Source organism: Salmo salar, chromosome 12, assembly GCF_965601325.2.
Source record: "Salmo salar chromosome 12, fSalSal1, whole genome shotgun sequence".
Lineage (NCBI taxonomy): Eukaryota > Metazoa > Chordata > Actinopteri > Salmoniformes > Salmonidae > Salmo > Salmo salar.
Window position 1 is genome coordinate 95,105,678 of NC_138302.1, and position 18,059 is coordinate 95,123,736.

An 18,059-nucleotide genomic window follows, 5' to 3' on the forward strand; every position below is an offset into this window, starting at 1 on the left:
GCCAAGAAACACGAGCAATGGACATTAGACTGGTGGATATCTGTCCTTTGGTCTGATGAGTCCAAATTTGAGATTTTTGGTTCCAAATGCTGTGTCTTTGTGAGACGCAGAGTAGGTGAACGGATTATCTCCACATGTGTGGTTCCCACCGTGAAGCATGGAGGAGGAGGTGTGATGGTGCTTTGATGGTGACACTGTCTGCGATTTATTTAGAATTCAAGGCACACTTAACCAGCATGGTTACCACAGCATTCTGCAGCGATACGCCATCCCATCTGGTTTGCACTTAGTGAGACTATCATTTGTTTTTCTACAGGACAATGACCCAAAACACACCTCCAGGCTGTGCAAGGCTATTTGACCGAGAAGGAGAGTAATGGTGCTGCACCAGATGACCTGGTCTCCACAATCACCCGACCGCAATCCAATTGAGATGTTTTGGGGTGAGTTGGACCACAGAGTGAAGGAAAAGCAACCAACAAGTGCTCAGCATATGTGGGAACTCCTAGAAAATAGTAAAAAAAAACAATTCAATGAGTAGGTGTGTCCAAACCTTTGACTGGTAATGTATATATTAAGCTGGACACCAAGAACAGTTTCATATATTTGTTTTGTTTATGTGTGTGTGTGTGTGTGTGTCTCTCTCTCTCTCTGAAAGATTAGGTTTTGACACTGTAAATTTGGCTAGGGCCAAGAGTTTTACCTGACAATGAGACCTTATAGTTTAATGACAGCACAGAGTTTTTCCTGGTTGTTGGAAAAGGAAATAGTGACTATAACCATGACATATTAACGTTAAAGTCATTTTGATCTACAAAGAGATCTTTAAACTCAACCCCAATGCGTGTAATTCTCTAAGGTGCTCTACAGAAACCTGCCTTTTCATACGTATTATGACTTTACAACCAGTCAGACTTTATACAGGAAGTCATATTTTCCACATTTTAGACTCCTCCTTTGTAAATACCAGTGCTTTCCCCCAGAATAAACCATTGAGAATGGTAACTAGGTGATCAATAGAAGGTTTATTGTTATTAACTACAGTTTTAAATAGAGACTCTGCTCGGCACATGAGCCACATCACCTCTGTTCAACAAACCATTCATGGGGGCTGGGCATATTTTGGTTTCAGCGCAGCACCAACACATCTGATACAACTAATCAAAGTTTTTGTATTTTCAGTAATACCAAATTAGCCCACCGATAGCAGAGATCATGTCCAACTGACAATCTCTTAGAAACAAATATAAACTATTGGAACCAAGACTTAAAAATAACTGCTGTTGGAAGAAGACGGAGGGAAAGTTGGAGCATAACTAACAAAATATTTAACAAAATGTATGCTTAATCCAGTATAAGCTATTGTATAGAATACAAGAGACAAAATTCTCTAATTCTACAGCACAACGGCAGAGTCATGTAAGTGTAAAACTAATAATGACTCAATAATCAATGCTTTCTGGGAATGCTATTAAGTCCAGAAGCTGTGGGTGGTGTTAGAAAGTTGGCTATCAGAAGTATTGCAATGTAAACTTACTTTGAATGTGTCTGTCTGCATATTTTAAGATATGGCATATGTGGGTGTAGTGACATACCCGATGTGTTGGGCAATTCTCATCTTGAAAAACACATACTAAAAACTTGGAAATGAATCAATCGACCATCATTAACACAATGGAAAAATCTATTATTTATTATTTCAATATTGAAAGTGTGTGGGCTACAGAGAGAAACAAAATGGTGCAGTTTCAGACCACGTGGCAAATAATAATGCAGGCACCAGGGATGGGTGTGTGAGCATGCGGGTCTGGGCAGGGAAAATGTTGTAGTTATTTGTGTTCGTCTATAAATTGTTGTGTGTGTATTTGGTGTGAAAAATAACAGAGGGAAATGTGTTAGTGCTGAGCAAAGACAAAAATGTGCCCCTGGAGAATAGATTGACAAACAGTGTTCTGATGGGATGTGTACAGTAAACACAGGTTAAACTGGGTGACGGTGGTGTCGTGCAGGGATGGATACAACAGGTGCGTCCCAGTAGTCTCTCCTTTCTCCCGAAGTGTGCACTTGAACACTCCCCTTCATAGATCTCTGAACAGAAATCACTGGTATGTGGAAACTTCCTAGTCCCATGCTAACACCAATCCAATGCTTTTACATTTATGGGGAGTAGTGAACGAGTGCACACTTCAGGAGAAAGGAGATGTTATTGGGACGCACACAGGTGTAGAAGAGTGCAGAGAGTGACTGGGATCTTTTTCACCACCTGGGGGCAGTATGTCCTTTATACAGGTCCTTTGAGGTTAATGAGTGAATGAATTGGCGTTCTGGGGGCACACGGTCCTAAGTTTCCATGGGTGGCAACCCAGTGCAGCCCAACCCAGCTCTGCAAAGCCCAGCCAAGCCTGCCCTGGATCAGTCCATCTCAGTCCAGTCCATCCCAGCCTGACGCTGTCACTTTAAGAAGACAAGGTACAATGCCATCGACAGACAGGTTATAGCCACGGCATGGTGGAGTCTGGTCCCAATCACTGCAGCTGAGAGGCAGAAAGACAGAGAAAGAGAGACAGAGGAAGATAGAGGGGGAGAGAGGAAGAGTGAAATTGAGGAGAGGGATACAGAGTGGAGAGATGGACAAAGAGAAACAGGAAGATAGAGGGGGAGAGAGAGTGGGAGAGAGAATGGGAGAGGGAGAAAAAAAAGGAGAAAAAAAGACAGTAGACAGTCTCTGTTTCACTGTGGTGAAGCTATAGTAGTGGACCTCTCTGCTTCACTGTGGTGAAGCTATAGTAGTGGACCTCTCTGTTTCACTGTGGTGAAGCTATAGTAGTGGACCTCTCTGTTTCACTGTGGTGAAGCTATAGTAGTGGACCTCTCTGCTTCACTGTGGTGAAGCTATAGTAGTGGACCTCTCTGCTTCACTGTGGTGAAGCTATAGTAGTGGACCTCTCTGCTTCACTGTGATGAAGCTATAGTAGTGGACCTCTCTGCTTCACTGTGATGAAGCTATAGTAGTGGACCTCTCTGCTTCCCTGTGATGAAGCTATAGTAGTGGACCTCTCTGCTTCACTGTGGTGAAGCTATAGTAGTGGACCTCTCTGCTTCACTGTGATGAAGCTATAGTAGTGGACCTCTCTGCTTCACTGTGATGAAGCTATAGTAGTGGACGTCTCTGCTTCACTGTGGTGAAGCTATAGTAGTGGACCTCTCTGCTTCACTGTGGTGAAGCTATAGTAGTGGACCTCTCTGCTTCACTGTGATGAAGCTATAGTAGTGGACCTCTCTGCTTCACTGTGATGAAGCTATAGTAGTGGACCTCTCTGCTTCACTGTGATGAAGCTATAGTAGTGGACCTCTCTGCTTCACTGTGATGAAGCTATAGTAGTGGTCCTCTCTGCTTCACTGTGGTGAAGCTATAGTAGTGGACCTCTCTGCTTCACTGTGGTGAAGCTATAGTAGTGGACCTCTCTGCTTCACTGTGGTGAAGCTATAGTAGTGGACCTCTCTGCTTCACTGTGATGAAGCTATAGTAGTGGACCTCTCTTCTTCACTGTGATGAAGCTATAGTAGTGGACCTCTCTGCTTCACTGTGATGAAGCTATAGTAGTGGACCTCTCTGCTTCACTGTGATGAAGCTATAGTAGTGGACCTCTCTGCTTCACTGTGATGAAGCTATAGTAGTGGACCTCTCTGTTTCACTGTGATGAAGCTATAGTAGTGGACCTCTCTGCTTCACTGTGATGAAGCTATAGTAGTGGACCTCTCTGCTTCACTGTGATGAAGCTATAGTAGTGGACCTCTCTGCTTCACTGTGGTGAAGCTATAGTAGTGGACCTCTCTGCTTCACTGTGATGAAGCTATAGTAGTGGACCTCTCTGCTTCACTGTGATGAAGCTATAGTAGTGGACCTCTCTGCTTCACTGTGATGAAGCTATAGTAGTGGACCTCTCTGCTTCACTGTGGTGAAGCTATAGTAGTGGACCTCTCTGCTTCACTGTGATGAAGCTATAGTAGTGGACCTCTCTGCTTCACTGTGATGAAGCTATAGTAGTGGACCTCTCTGCTTCACTGTGATGAAGCTATAGTAGTGGACCTCTCTGCTTCACTGTGGTGAAGCTATAGTAGTGGACCTCTCTGCTTCACTGTGGTGAAGCTATAGTAGTGGACCTCTCTGCTTCACTGTGATGAAGCTATAGTAGTGGACCTCTCTGCTTCACTGTGATGAAGCTATAGTAGTGGACCTCTCTGCTTCACTGTGATGAAGCTATAGTAGTGGACCTCTCTGCTTCACTGTGGTGAAGCTATAGTAGTGGACCTCTCTGCTTCACTGTGGTGAAGCTATAGTAGTGGACCTCTCTGCTTCACTGTGGTGAAGCTATAGTAGTGGACCTCTCTGCTTCACTGTGGTGAAGCTATAGTAGTGGACCTCTCTGCTTCACTGTGGTGAAGCTATAGTAGTGGACCTCTCTGCTTCACTGTGGTGAAGCTATAGTAGTGGACCTCTCTGCTTCACTGTGGTGAAGCTATAGTAGTGGACCTCTCTGCTTCACTGTGGTGAAGCTATAGTAGTGGACCTCTCTGCTTCACTGTGGTGAAGCTATAGTAGTGGACCTCTCTGCTTCACTGTGGTGAAGCTATAGTAGTGGACCTCTCTGCTTCACTGTGATGAAGCTATAGTAGTGGACCTCTCTGCTTCACTGTGGTGAAGCTATAGTAGTGGACCTCTCTGCTTCACTGTGGTGAAGCTATAGTAGTGGACCTCTCTGCTTCACTGTGGTGAAGCTATAGTAGTGGACCTCTCTGTTTCACTGTGATGAAGCTATAGTAGTGGACCTCTCTGCTTCACTGTGATGAAGCTATAGTAGTGGACCTCTCTGCTTCACTGTGGTGAAGCTATAGTAGTGGACCTCTCTGCTTCACTGTGATGAAGCTATAGTAGTGGACCTCTCTGCTTCAGACTATGGTGAAGCTATATGAGTGGACCTCTCTGCTTCACTGTGGTGAAGCTATAGTAGTGGAGCTCTCTTCTTCACTGTGGTGAAGCTATAGTAGTGGACCTCTCTGCTTCACTGTGGTGAAGCTATTGTAGTGGTCCTCTGCTTCACTGTTGTGAAGCTATTGTAGTGGACCTCTCTGCTTCACTGTGGTGAAGCTATAGTAGTGGACCTCTCTGCTTCACTGTGGTGGAGCTATAGTAGTGGACCTATCTTCTTCACTGTGGTGAAGCTATATGAGTGGACCTCTCTGCTTCACTGTGATGAAGCTATAGTAGTGGACCTCTCTGCTTCAGACTATGGTGAAGCTATATGAGTGGACCTCTCTGCTTCACTGTGGTGAAGCTATAGTAGTGGAGCTCTCTTCTTCACTGTGGTGAAGCTATAGTAGTGGAGCTATCTTCTTCACAGTGGTGAAGCTATAGTAGTGGACCTCTCTGCTTCACTGTGGTGAAGCTATTGTAGTGGTCCTCTGCTTCACTGTGGTGAAGCTATTGTAGTGGACCTCTCTGCTTCACTGTGGTGAAGATATAGTAGTGGACCTCTCTGCTTCACTGTGGTGAAGCTATAGCATAGCTCTTTGATTGTAGTCAGAAACATATAACCTGTATTTACATTCCATTGTTCTATTACATAGATGAACCATTGACAGCTTGATTGATTGACTGACATCTTACCTTTATAGAACACCCCCCACACTCCCTTCTTCTCAGAAAGTAGCCAACTGTTTAGGCGAGGCACCTTCTTGAGGTACGCACACGTACAGATGAACAGAAGCCCAAACACCACAATCCCATCGAACGAGTACACTGACGGGTGGAGAAGAGGAGAAAAAAAATATCATTTGGTTTGAAGATGACATCTGTAGACATGACTGGTCATTCAATTTTCAAAGATTAGCATTACTTTGGATAGTTGAATATTTCAATGACAACAATAGTTTGACAGATTGCATCTTGATGTAGCTAGCACACAATAACGATTTGAGGTCTACCGCAATGTTAAAAAAACCATTGCCAGTTAAACCTGTTCGACAGCTAGGCTACACTTGATACCTGTGTGGAACCACATCTAGATAACATTACAAACAATTGTCACTTATGTTAATATAATGTACAAAAGCAGTGTTGCATAGATGGCTGTAGGAGCCAGTAATAGCAACATGATTTCTAAACTGGCCACCAAACATGTCACATAGGTAGGTAGGTAGGTAGGTAGCAAACTAGCCAGATATAGCTGGCTGGCCCTTGATCATGTCTCTCAGTTCCATTACACAAGTCATTGGATAACGAGTCTTCTGTAAGGGGTTTTGGTAAGAGCCTAAATCGCTTGCGGTAAGGTTTGGAAGCATATGGATCGTATCTTTAATATGGGCGAGAAATCATTTTCAAACAACGAAATATTGATACACAGTTTTATAGGAGTAGGGTTCCCATATGGCCATATTTCCATGTTACAGCGCTGGTTCACGGAAAAGACGTTAGTGGACTATTGTACCTGTGCTAATTCGTTATTCGCTTCTCTGAACACCTTTGTGTCAACGGAAGACAGACACCACAAATGTGCTGTATCTGAACAAAATAGTGTTGACTGCAACTGTTAATAAAACAGTGTACAAGTAACCGTTTAATTAGTTATTTTGATGTATGTGATATGAAAGTAGAGGGTTGTTTCTAGAATCGATTCACGTTTAGATGTAGTATTCAGTTGTTTAGTCTTCCAGAGCCAATTCGCCATTTAAACAGAACATATAAAGGTCCCATTAGGCTCCTTTACTCCATTATGGCCTATAGCTAACGTTAGATAGCCACCAACTGGACGTGTCCTTGTCCATAACTACGTAGTTTTTGGTTCCAAATTGACGATGCACTTTTTATGTTCATAAATCCAAATGTTAGCAAATTGATGTTGGCTGGCGACGGTCTGCAGCCACGTCTACAGAAATCTATGCTAACTACAAAAGTAGTAAGAATCAAAGCTTGCTAACGTCCGTCCAGCCAGCCAGCCAACGTCTACTTCTTTGCTTTGAAAACAGTGCATCTACTGCAAGATTACCTATAAAATGACACACGTATGATCAAACTGACCATTTGTCATGTTTGCAGTTTGCTGTTGTCCAAGACTGTGTTGAATTCTCAGTTATTTTTCAATCATCCATGTTGTTAAACGTTGTCCTCCCTTCCCTGTGACAGGCAGCAGCCAGGATGACCAATCAAGCGACATATCCGGATTCATCAGGACAGAGCAATGGAACTCGGATATTGTTAGGAACAGAGATAAACTGTGTGTGTAATGTTTTTTTAATGAAATATTTCTAAATGTGAATTTGTAATCCATGGTCTCCTCCACATTAAAAGGGACAATTCACACCAAAATTAAAGTTTGTCAAATGGTTTCAGACCTCAAAGGTGGTCTTATGTCCCAGACAATTGTGTATCAAATATAAACGCAACCTGCAACAATTTCAATGATTTTACTGAGTTACAGTTCATATAAGGAAATCAGTCAATTGAAATAAATTCATTAGATGCTAGTCTATGGATTTCACATGACAGGGCAGAGGTACAGCCACTGGGGATCAAGGCCCAGCCAATCAGAATTCGTTTTTCCCCCCACAAAAGGGCTTTATTACAGAAATTACAAACATGAAGAAGCCAGATGTGGAGGTCCAGGGCTTGTGTGGTTACACCTGGTCTGTGGTTGTGGGGCTGGTTGGACATACTGCCAAATTCTCTGGCAAGAGCTCTGTTGGACATTCCTGCAGTCAGCATGCCAATTGCATGCTCCCTCAAAAACTGTGGCATAATGTTGGGTTTTTCAGTGGCTTTTATTGTCCTCGGCACAAAGTGCACCTGTGTGATGATCATGCTGTTTAATCAGCTTCTTGATATGGCACACCTGTCAGGTGGATTGATTTCCTGTTTGGATCTTTATGATCTACCTGTACAGTAGGTGGCTGAATGCACTTATAATTGTTGCGAATGTCATTATGTCAAAGAATAAGAAGGTGGATTATTGTCTTGTGAAAGGAGAAATGCTCACTAACAGGGATGTAAACAAAATTGGAGAGAAACAAGCTTTTTGTGCATATGGAACATTTCTGGGATCTTTTATTTCAGCTCATGAAACATGGGACCAACACTTTATATGTTGCATTTATATTTTTGTTCAGTATATATAGCAAAATAAATTGGGTGTAATGAGTGTCTTTGATATAAACCTATAGCATACATAGGCTAATCAAATCAAATGTATTTGATAATCATTAATAATCATTATGTGTTACCGAATTAAACGAACAGGTAATACCTACTATTACTGCAAGTAAAAATGTATGCAGAATGCTTGTCCAAGTGAAATTCAAAATATAGGAGGACCATCACGATAGTAAGGAATCTTACACTTTGAAGGGTTTGGTCATCATAAGATCTGTGATTTATTATATATATTGTGGCAATGCGCAAATGTCAATCACTGTATTTCATAGGGCTATTTAATTTATGTCAACATATTACGTAGCCTACAGTAAAAAGAGATTAGGAATCCCCACAGCGGGATTTCCCCAGCTACTAAACTGAAATCGCGCGAGAAGTGGGAATCGGGACGGGAGCGCGCTTCGTCTTTGACGGAGCGAGATTTATGTTCAGTTTAGGTCCTCTTCAACACAAGAAACAGGTTGGAATCTGCATAGAGGGAAAATCTACTGTAGCTCGCTGACCGAACGTGTTGTGTTAGGCGTCTGCTGTCCTCAAAGAGACGTCATCATATATAGTGCACGGGATAACGTTTGCACAGTTGCATTGCCCGGAATGCGCGAGATCCAATTTGTGTATTGGTTGGGTCAACAATAGTTCTCGTTGTATTGAGTTTTAGTTTTCAGAGAGGCTTCACTGCCACGCGAAGGAGGAAACCGAAGTTACGACTGGATTGTTTGTCTCGTAGTCTCTGAATTCTGCAGGAATGTCTCACAAGGAGAGACCCACTTTCTACAGACAGGAGCTGAACAAAACGATATGGGAGGTCCCGGAGCGGTACCAATCCCTGTCCCCGGTCGGCTCTGGAGCCTATGGATCAGTCTGGTAAATACCGTGCATTATAACAACAATATCTCAGAGGATTTGCTATAGAGTTGACTGTTGCATAACAAATAGCAGAGTTGGCTGAGGTTTAACCTAACGCCCAACCCCATAGTTATAGGGCCTGGGGAAATTCAAAGTTTGCTCAATCTACTGATGATCTACCAATAAACGATAGCATCAGTGTAGCAATATGCAAATGCGTCAAATCACAAATCGAGCAGGGAATCTACAAAGTTTCAGCAAGTGTAACAAATTATTAGACTAATGTTACTCAAACCAGATCGCTGTTTTACGCACGCTTCGGTGTGGCTCGGGTATGTCTCGGATTATGGTTCTTTTGTGCTGATCGAAACATTTTTGTCTGACCGGGATGTTTTTCATGGTGCACAACATCCTGTAAACAAAAATAGATTGTCATTTGCGAGAAGTTAGCTGACGGAAGAAAGGCTATTCACTTATGACTCAAGTAAACATTAAGGCACAATCGAAATAGTTTTCGAGGAATTTGTTTAATGGTGCAGATTGTTATTGTTGATTACATAGCCTACTTATCGGTGAGGACGCAGTGTGCCAATGTGTGCACGCACGTATCGCATGTCGTTGCCAGCAGCACATAAACAACAATGTTAATGCATCATCTGTCAAGATTGTAGAATCAGAATGTGTAGCCTATATGGTTCTGGCGCCTATCTCCAAAATGTTGGATAACAATAAGTGTGTTTTCAACTGTGACGTCTGTATCTTGCTGGTTCGAATCCCCGAGCCGACTTGATGAGAAATCTGCCGACGTGCGTGCTCTTTGAGCAAGGCACTTAACCCGAATTGCTCCTGTAAATTGTTCCATATTAGAGCGTCTGCTAAATGACTAGGGTCATAAAAATGATGTGTTCTAAATGAAAAACCTTTTCTGCATGGTGTTTACAAGCTATATATAGGCTATTAGATTTGGCCCACATTATGTTTCTTGAACTTGGCTAAATCATTGTGCTTTGCGCCTGTATGTAAGCTTAAAGTGACTGAAACTGAACGTAAGCTTGTAGTTACATCACCCCTGTGACCAATAGCCCTTTGCCTCCTTTACAGCTATGCATGTTCGTTCTAGTACTCCACTCCAAGCCAGCAGTGTGTGTGACTGACAGTAAGTCACATGGTTTTCGGGCAGAAGGTGTCAGGCTTACATTTGTATACAATCAAGTCACCCAGTTATGCGTGAGAATACTTGAAAAGATTTCCTAAATTAAAATTACTTGAGCTGATTTCCTGGTGTTTTTAGTCGTTGATGTCCAACAATAATAATAATAATAATAATAATATAACATTTTAAGAAACATTTGGCTCAGAACTTGGGGGGGGGGGCGAACCCTGGTCTAGAATGATGTCATAATTACCCATTGTGTCTACAGGGATGAGTCACAGCCATAAGCTTAGGTAGCCTACACTCCTCAGCACTGATTTGGTTTAGTCATCCTATTGAATGTCGCTTTGACAAGAAGACTTCATTATTATGTACTATTATTACTTAATCCTCGTGCCCTTGGAGAATAGTTATTTTCTCTTCTGGACAGGATAAGTGTGTGTGTCACTACTGGGTTGTTTTGTACAGTAGCAGCTGTAGATGTCTCATTTTGCTTTTAGTTGGAGAATGATGCTTTGACCGTCTGTGTCACTCGATGGTCATTCTATAAAGAACTACGGTAATGGCGAATATCATCAGAAAGTGAAAAGCAACCAAACTGATTATCAAATATATGAGATGTTTAGAGCTAGTGGTAAGGGTAGCTGCAGGGGTTAATTTAAGGTTAGGTTAGCTAACTTCAGAATGTCTTTCTCAGTATGATAGCCACATATTGATGACCTGCTGCATTTCTCTGCTCTCCTGGACACAGCAGATGTATACTGATTTAATGGAGTGGCGAGAGAGGCAGTAGGAAACAGTATAATGGGAGAGTAGTGAGGTATTAATAGACTAACTCTACTTCCTCCCAGTTGTCTTGGCTGTTCAAATCACTAAGAACTTAAAAGGATCCACGCGCACAGAAGATGTGACAGTGCTTCTTCCCCCTCAGGAGGTTGAAAAGGTTTGGCTTGGGCCCTCAAATCCTCAAAATGTTATACAGTTAGACCACTGAGAGCATATTGACTGGCTGTATCACTGCTTGGTATGGCAATAACACCGCCCTCGATCGCATGGCGCTACAGAGGGTGGTGCGGACATCCCAGTACATCACGGGCTGAGCTCCCTGCCATCCGGGACCTCTATATCAGGCGGTGTAAAAAGAAGGCCTGGGGAAATGATAGACTCCAGCCACCCAAGCCATAGACTGTTCTCTCTGCTTCCGCACGGCAAGCGGTACCGCTGCATCAAGTCACCAACAGGCTCCTGAACAACTTCTATCCCCAAGCCATAAGACTGATAAATAGCTAATAAAATGGCTACAGAGACTATCTGAGTTGACCTTGGTATTTTATTAGTCTCTGTGCACACTCACACGGCCTTACACACTCACACGGCCCTACACACTCACACACACTGTCACTCATACACACTCGCACACAAACACTCACTCCATCATTTGCTCACACACACATAATATGACTCTACACACACCCACTCACATACAATCATCATGCTATTCTGTTTATCATATATCCTGATGCCTAGTCACCTTACTCCTATACATATTAACCAGTATCCCTGCACATTGTAAATATGGTACTGGAACTGACCCTGTATAAAGTATGCTTGCATACTTTGTGTTCTTCTTATTTCTTATTTTTAAATCTGGTATGTTTTATTCTACCTTGTTATTTTTAGTATTATTAAGTCTAGGACCAAAAGGCTCCTTAACAGCTTATTTTTTAATTTGACCCATTTCTCTCCCCAATTTCGTGGTATCCAATTGGTAGTTACAGTCTTGTCTCATCGCTGCAACTCCCGTACGGACTCTGGAGAGGCGAAGGTCGAAACACAATGCCCACTTAACCCAGAAGCCGCATCAATGTGTTGGAGGAAACACAGCACACCTGGCAACCGTGTCAGCATGCCCTGTGCCCGGCCCGCCACAGGAGTCTCTAGTGTGCGATAGGACAAGGACTCCCTGCCGGCCAAACCCTCCCCTAACGCGGATGACGCTCGGCCAATTGTGCGCCGCCCCATGGGCCTTCCGGTCGCGGCCGGCTTCAACAGATCCTAGACTCGAATCCAGAATCTCTCGTGGCACAGCTTGCACTGTGCCACTTGGGAGGCCCTTCTTAACAGCTTCTACCCCCAAGCCATAAGACTGCTGAACAATTAATCAAATGGCCACCTGGACTATTTACATTGACCCCTCCCCCCACACATTTATTTTTACACTGCTACTATTCACTGTTTATTATCTATGCATAGTCACTTTACCCCTACCTACATGTAGAAATGACCTGGACTAACCTGTACCCCCGCACATTGACTCAGTACCGGTACCCCCTGTATATAGCCTCCACATTGTTATTTTATTGTGTTACTTTTTTTTTTTTTACTTTTTAGTTTATTTGGTATTTCAGTTTTCAAGAAAGGCATTTCACTCTGTGTGTGCATGAAACATTACACTTCTTCCATGGGTCAGTTCCTGTAGTCCTGTAGTTCTGTCTCCACTCAGTTAGTTGTTCAGTCAGTCAGTCCGTCAGCACGTCGTTCAGTCAGTTGGTCGCCCTGCCACACTGATGGTCAGTCTATTCAGTCACTCTGTGGCTGTGTTCCAGGTTTTCCTTTTTTCCGTCCTGCTACTCAGATGATCAGATCTCACGTCGCCTGGAGTTATCTAACATATCAGGAACCACTTTAACACATAGTACTGATCTTATCATATGCGCAGCATGACAACACAACAACCTGGCATGCCAGCCTTTCAGCCATTCAACCATCTCGTCAGTCATAGTTAATGTATGTATGCCTTTGTTCCTGCTGCCATGCTGTCCCTCCCTCCTAGGCCTCAGTTTGACCTCTGCCTGCTAAAGGAATGTAAAGCACCATGTTAAGCATGCTAGATTTTACCCCATCTGTCACTCAGTCTTCCTGAGAAAACCACTCCCATCTCAGACCTCACTTTATTCCTGTTCTGTTCTTAGAATGTGGAAGCCATCCAGGAATTGGTAGGTTGGCTATGCGAGTTTATTCACAGAGTTATTCATAACACATTCTTAACATTAAGTTGCACACCCTCCACACTTTTGTCTTCAGAACAGCCTCAATTCGTCAGGGCATAGACTCTACAAGGTGTCAAAAGCGTTCCACAGGAATGCTGGTCCATGTTGACTCCAATGCTTCCCACAGTTAATTTGACTGGATGTCCTTTGGGTGGTGGACCATTCTTGATACACACAGGAAACTGTTGAGTGTGAAAAACCCAGCAGCATTGCAGTTCTTGACACAAACAGGTATGCCTGGTACCTACTACCATACCCTGTTCAAAGACACTTAAATATTTTGTCTTGCCCATTCAGCCTTTGAGTGGCACACATACACAATCCATGTCTCAAGGCTTAAAAATCTTTATTTAACCTGTATCCTCCCCTTCATCTACACTGATTGAAGTGGATTTAACAGTAAAAAAATAAAAAGTGGACATGTAGTTGTGGTAGTTCACTCTCAGAAAGGAAACCAGCTCCCATACATGTCAGACTTCTTCCTAGGAACTTGCTTCCTTGGTATTTGAAGGGGAAACACAACATAGTCTGTATTAGGCAACATGGTGTGTATATAGAGAGTTAATTTATCGGAAAGTGTTTGTCAGGAGATATGCCACTGCTCCAATATATCACTGATACAAATCAGATGTGTGTGTGTGTGTGTGTGGTGAGTGAGAGACTCAGATGGGCAGGGCAGGTTTAACACCCACTCAACCTCTGCTCTCTGTACTCTCTGTTCAGTCTCAGGGTGTGGACATGCTGAGGAATCACTGTAGCAGGGAGCACAGCCAAGCCGTGTGTGTTACAGCCAATCCGTGTGTGTTACAGCCAAGCCGTGTGTGTTACAGCCAAGCCGTGTGTGTTGGAGCCAAGCCGTGTGTGTTGGAGCCAAGCCGTGTGTGTTGGAGCCAAGCCGTGTGTGTTGGAGCCAAGCCGTGTGTGTTGGAGCCAAGCCGTGTGTGTTGGAGCCAAGCCGTGTGTGTTGGAGCCAAGCCGTGTGTGTTGGAGCCAAGCCGTGTGTGTTGGAGCCAAGCCGTGTGTGTTGGAGCCAAGCCGTGTGTGTTGGAGCCAAGCCGTGTGTGTTGGAGCCAAGCCGTGTTACTGTTGTACATATGGACACAGAAGTTTCAGCACCGTCGTGATAAAGCGGAGTCACTATCGGTCACATCCACCTCTTAGCAGACAGTAACATAACATAGGGGCGAATCCTAAGGCAGGCATCACTGTCAATGGGAGACTAGGTGAGTGAAAAATGTGACTTAGGTGGAAGTTAGGATTGGCCCCATTGAGACCAGTAAAGTAGGAGCTTCTAGAGACTCTGACTGCCAGATGGTCTGCTCTGGCTCCCCATGGATAGTGACATCACTGTATTTCCTGTTACAGTGGTGCTGTAATCTGTTAACAGTCAGCTGCCATAGGAACCGGATGGTCAGGAGCTGATGGGATTGTTATGAGAAGGCTGCAGCAGCTGTATTAGCTGTTAACATATACTACAACCATGTGTTGAGAGACCATGTTGTATATCATCTATCAGGTGGAAGGGTAAAGGTTGCCCCAAGAATCTCCCATACAGACGGTCACACATACAACATGATCAACCATCTCAGATAATCTAACATGAGGAGCGAGTGGTTTGGTGTTTCACTGCATGCAGGCCCTGGCTGAGTGTCACTGCCTTTTTTAGCCTGCTTAATGGCTGGGGAGACTGCAGGACACAGACAACAATGCTGAGAGTCTGACACACACACACACACACACAGGACACCATCCATCTACAAAGCAGTTGGCAATCTGCAGAACTAACAGGCCGGTCTGGACGTAAGATCTCATTACCCGATGATGAAACTAAGTGCAATAACAAGCCTCCATGAATATAGGCCATAAGCAGAACAGAATTAGGAAAGGGTCAATGAACAGCAACCAGCCAGAAGCATATCTCTCTCCTGGCCTACCGGAGTATGATTCACTACAATGTTGTTGCCTGGGTTTTGTAGCCAATGTTTGTTTGCTCTAGTGTGCGGTAGCAGTGTGTTTATGGCATTCTGAATGTTACAACTACTGCCCTACTTACGACTTCCTGGAAACAACATTTCACAGAATTCTGACCATGCCAGCTCCTGCCGCCATGGTAACCTAGTAGGGAGACCCATTGTTGTTTCCAAGATCAGTCGGGAGGGGGGTTGGGGAAGAGGGTGTGTAGTTGGTAGAAGGGGGAGAAATCAGGGGAGTTTTGAGAAACTGTGTACAGCACCTCTCCAGGTCCCATGTGTACAGCACCTCTCCAGGTCCCATGTTTAAAAAAATATATATATATATATTTCACCTTTATTTAACCAGGTAGGCCAGTTGAGAACAAGTTCTCATTTACAACTGCGACCTGGCCAAGATAAAGCAAAGCTGTGCGACACAAACAACACAGAGTTACACATGGGAGAAACAAACGTACAGTCAATAACACAATAGAAAAATCTATATACAGTGTGTGCAAATGTAATAAGATTAGGGAGGTAAGGCAATAAATAGGCCGTAGTGGCAAAGTAATTACAATTTAGCAATTAAACACTGGAGTGATAGATGTGCAGAAGATGAATGTGCAAATAGAGATACTTGGGTGAAAAGGAGAAGGGGAAAAAAATAACAATATGGGGATGAGGTAGTTGGATGGGCTATTTACAGATGGGCTGTGTACAGGTGCAGTGATCTGTGAGCTGCTCTGACAGCTGATGCTTAAAGTTAGAGAGGGAGATATGAGTCTCCAGCTTCAGTGATTTTTGCAATTCGTTCCAGTCATTGGCAGCAGAGAACTGGAAGGAAAGGCGGCCAAAGGAGGAATAGGCTTTGGGGGTGACCAGTGAGATATACCTGCTGGAGCGTGTGCTACAGGTGGGTGCTGCTATGGTGACCAGTGAGGTGAGATAAGGCGGGGCTTTACCTAGCAAAGACTTATAGATGACCTGGAGCCAGTGGGTTTGGCGACAAATATGGAGCGAGGGACAGCCGACGAGAGCATACAGGTCGCAGTGGTGGGTAGTATACGGGGCTTTGGTGACAAAACGGATGGCACTGTGATAGACTACATCCAATTTGCTGACTAGAGTGTTGGAGGCTATTTTGTAAATGACATCGCCGAAGTCAAGGATCGTTAGGATAGTCAGTTTTAAGAGGGTATGTTTGGCAGCATGAATGAAGGATGCTTTGTTGCGAAATAGGAAGCCAATTCTAGATTTAATTTTGGATTGGAGATTCTTAATGTGAGTCTGGAAGGAGAGTTTACAGTCTAACCAGACACCTAAGTATTTGTAGTTGTCCACATATTCTAAGTCCGAACCATCCAGACTAGTGATGCTAGACGGGCAGGCGGGTGCGGGCAGCGATCGGTTGAAGAGCATGCATTTAGTTTTACTTGCATTTAAGAGCAGTTGGAGGCCACAGAAGGAGTGTTGTATGGCGTTGAAGCTCGTCTGGAGGTTAGTTAACACAGTGCCCAAAGAAGGGCCAGAAGTATACAGAATGGTGTCGTCTGCATAGAGGTGGATCAGAGAATCACCAACAGCAAGAGCGACATCATTGATGTATACAGAGAAGAGAGTCGGCCTGAGAATTGAACCCTGTGGCACCCCCAGAGGTCCGGACAACATGCCCTCCGATTTGACACACTGAACTTTGTCTGAGAAGTAGTTGGTGAACCAGGCAAGGCAGTCATTTGAGAAACCAAGTCTATTGAGTCTGCCGATAAGAAAGCGGTGATTGACAGAGTCGAAAGCCTTGGCCAGGTCGATGAAGATGGCTGCACAGTATGTTTTTGTGCTGTTCAAGGGCAGTCAAGTCTGGAGTGAACCAAGAGCTATATCTGTTCTTAGTTTTACATTTTTTAATGGGGCATGATCATTTAAGATGGTGAGGGAAAGCTCTTTTATATCTATCTATGAGGGTGCCCGTGTTTACGGATTTAGGGTTGCACCTGGTAGGTTCATTGATAATTTGTGTGAGATTGATGGCATCTAGCTTAGACTGTAGGACAGCCGGGGTGTTAAGCATATCCCAGTTTAGGTCACCTAACAGTACAAACTCTGAAGATAAATGGGGGGCAATTAATTCACATATGGTGTCTAGGGCACCACAGTGAGACTCTTATTTCTGGCGAGATGGATTTTTAAAAGTAGAAGTTCGAACTGTTTGGGCACAGACCTGGATAGCATGACAGAACTCTGCAGGCTATCTCTGCAGTAGATTGCAACTCTACCCCCTTTGGCAGTTCTATCTTGGGGGAAAATGTTGTAGTTGGGGTTGGACATTTCTAAATTTTTGGTGGCCTTCCTACGCCAGGATTCAGACACGGCTAGGACATCAGGGTTGGCGGAGTGTGCTAAAGCAGTGAATAAAACAAACACAGGGAGGAGGCTTCTGATGTTAACATGCATGAAACCAAGGCTTTTACGGTTACAGAAGTAAACAAATGATAGCGCCTGGGGAATAGGGGTGGAACTCGGGGATACAGGGCCTGGGTTAACCTCTACATCACCATAGGAACAGAGTAGGATGAGGGTACGGCTAAAGGCTATAAGGACTGGTCGTCTAGTGCGTTGGGGACAGAGAATAAAAGGAGCAGATTTCTGGGCGTGCTAGAATAGATTCCTCTCCATGTGTACAGCACCTCTCCAGGTCCAATGTTTACATCGCCACTTCACACAATATTACATAATTGTTGAATTAAAAGTTTGGTTGAAAGTAGCATACACACACGGAATAAAAGCAATGTTAGTGTTGAATTATTGATGTACATGTCATGAATGTGATAACAGGAATTTCATGTGATATCAGG

The 18,059-nt window shown here is 43.9% G+C and overlaps 2 protein-coding genes and 1 long non-coding RNA gene across 4 annotated transcripts in view; 1 reads left to right on the top strand and 2 right to left on the bottom strand.

The window, feature by feature from the left end:
• Window positions 1-1,677: 1,677 nt before the first annotated feature.
• Window positions 1,678-7,164, bottom strand: ca119 (CA119 protein). The gene is given in 3 exon segments (NM_001141663.1): window positions 1,678-2,534; window positions 5,669-5,800; window positions 7,079-7,164. Coding segments are annotated over 3 exon segments (225 nt in total). The 5' UTR covers window positions 7,089-7,164; the 3' UTR covers window positions 1,678-2,451.
• Window positions 2,541-5,662, bottom strand: LOC145859571 (uncharacterized). Its single transcript, XR_014379807.1, has 3 exons — window positions 3,758-5,662; window positions 3,425-3,498; window positions 2,541-3,350 (listed from the first exon to the last, which is right to left on the bottom strand). It is a non-coding gene; the product is annotated as an uncharacterized LOC145859571 (long non-coding RNA).
• A 1,426-nt stretch (window positions 7,165-8,590) lies between the features above and the next one.
• LOC106566105 (mitogen-activated protein kinase 14A) overlaps window positions 8,591-18,059 on the top strand; it is a 48,004-nt gene continuing 38,535 nt past the window's right edge. Inside the window, exon 1 of one of the 2 annotated variants that reach the window (XM_045691904.2) lies at window positions 8,591-9,070. In XM_045691904.2, the coding sequence (XP_045547860.1) occupies window positions 8,952-9,070 (119 nt within the window). In that variant the 5' untranslated portion in view covers window positions 8,591-8,951. Of the gene's footprint in view, window positions 9,071-13,995; window positions 14,479-18,059 lie in introns of those variants that run through there. The other variant, XM_014133956.3, reaches the window with a different exon arrangement.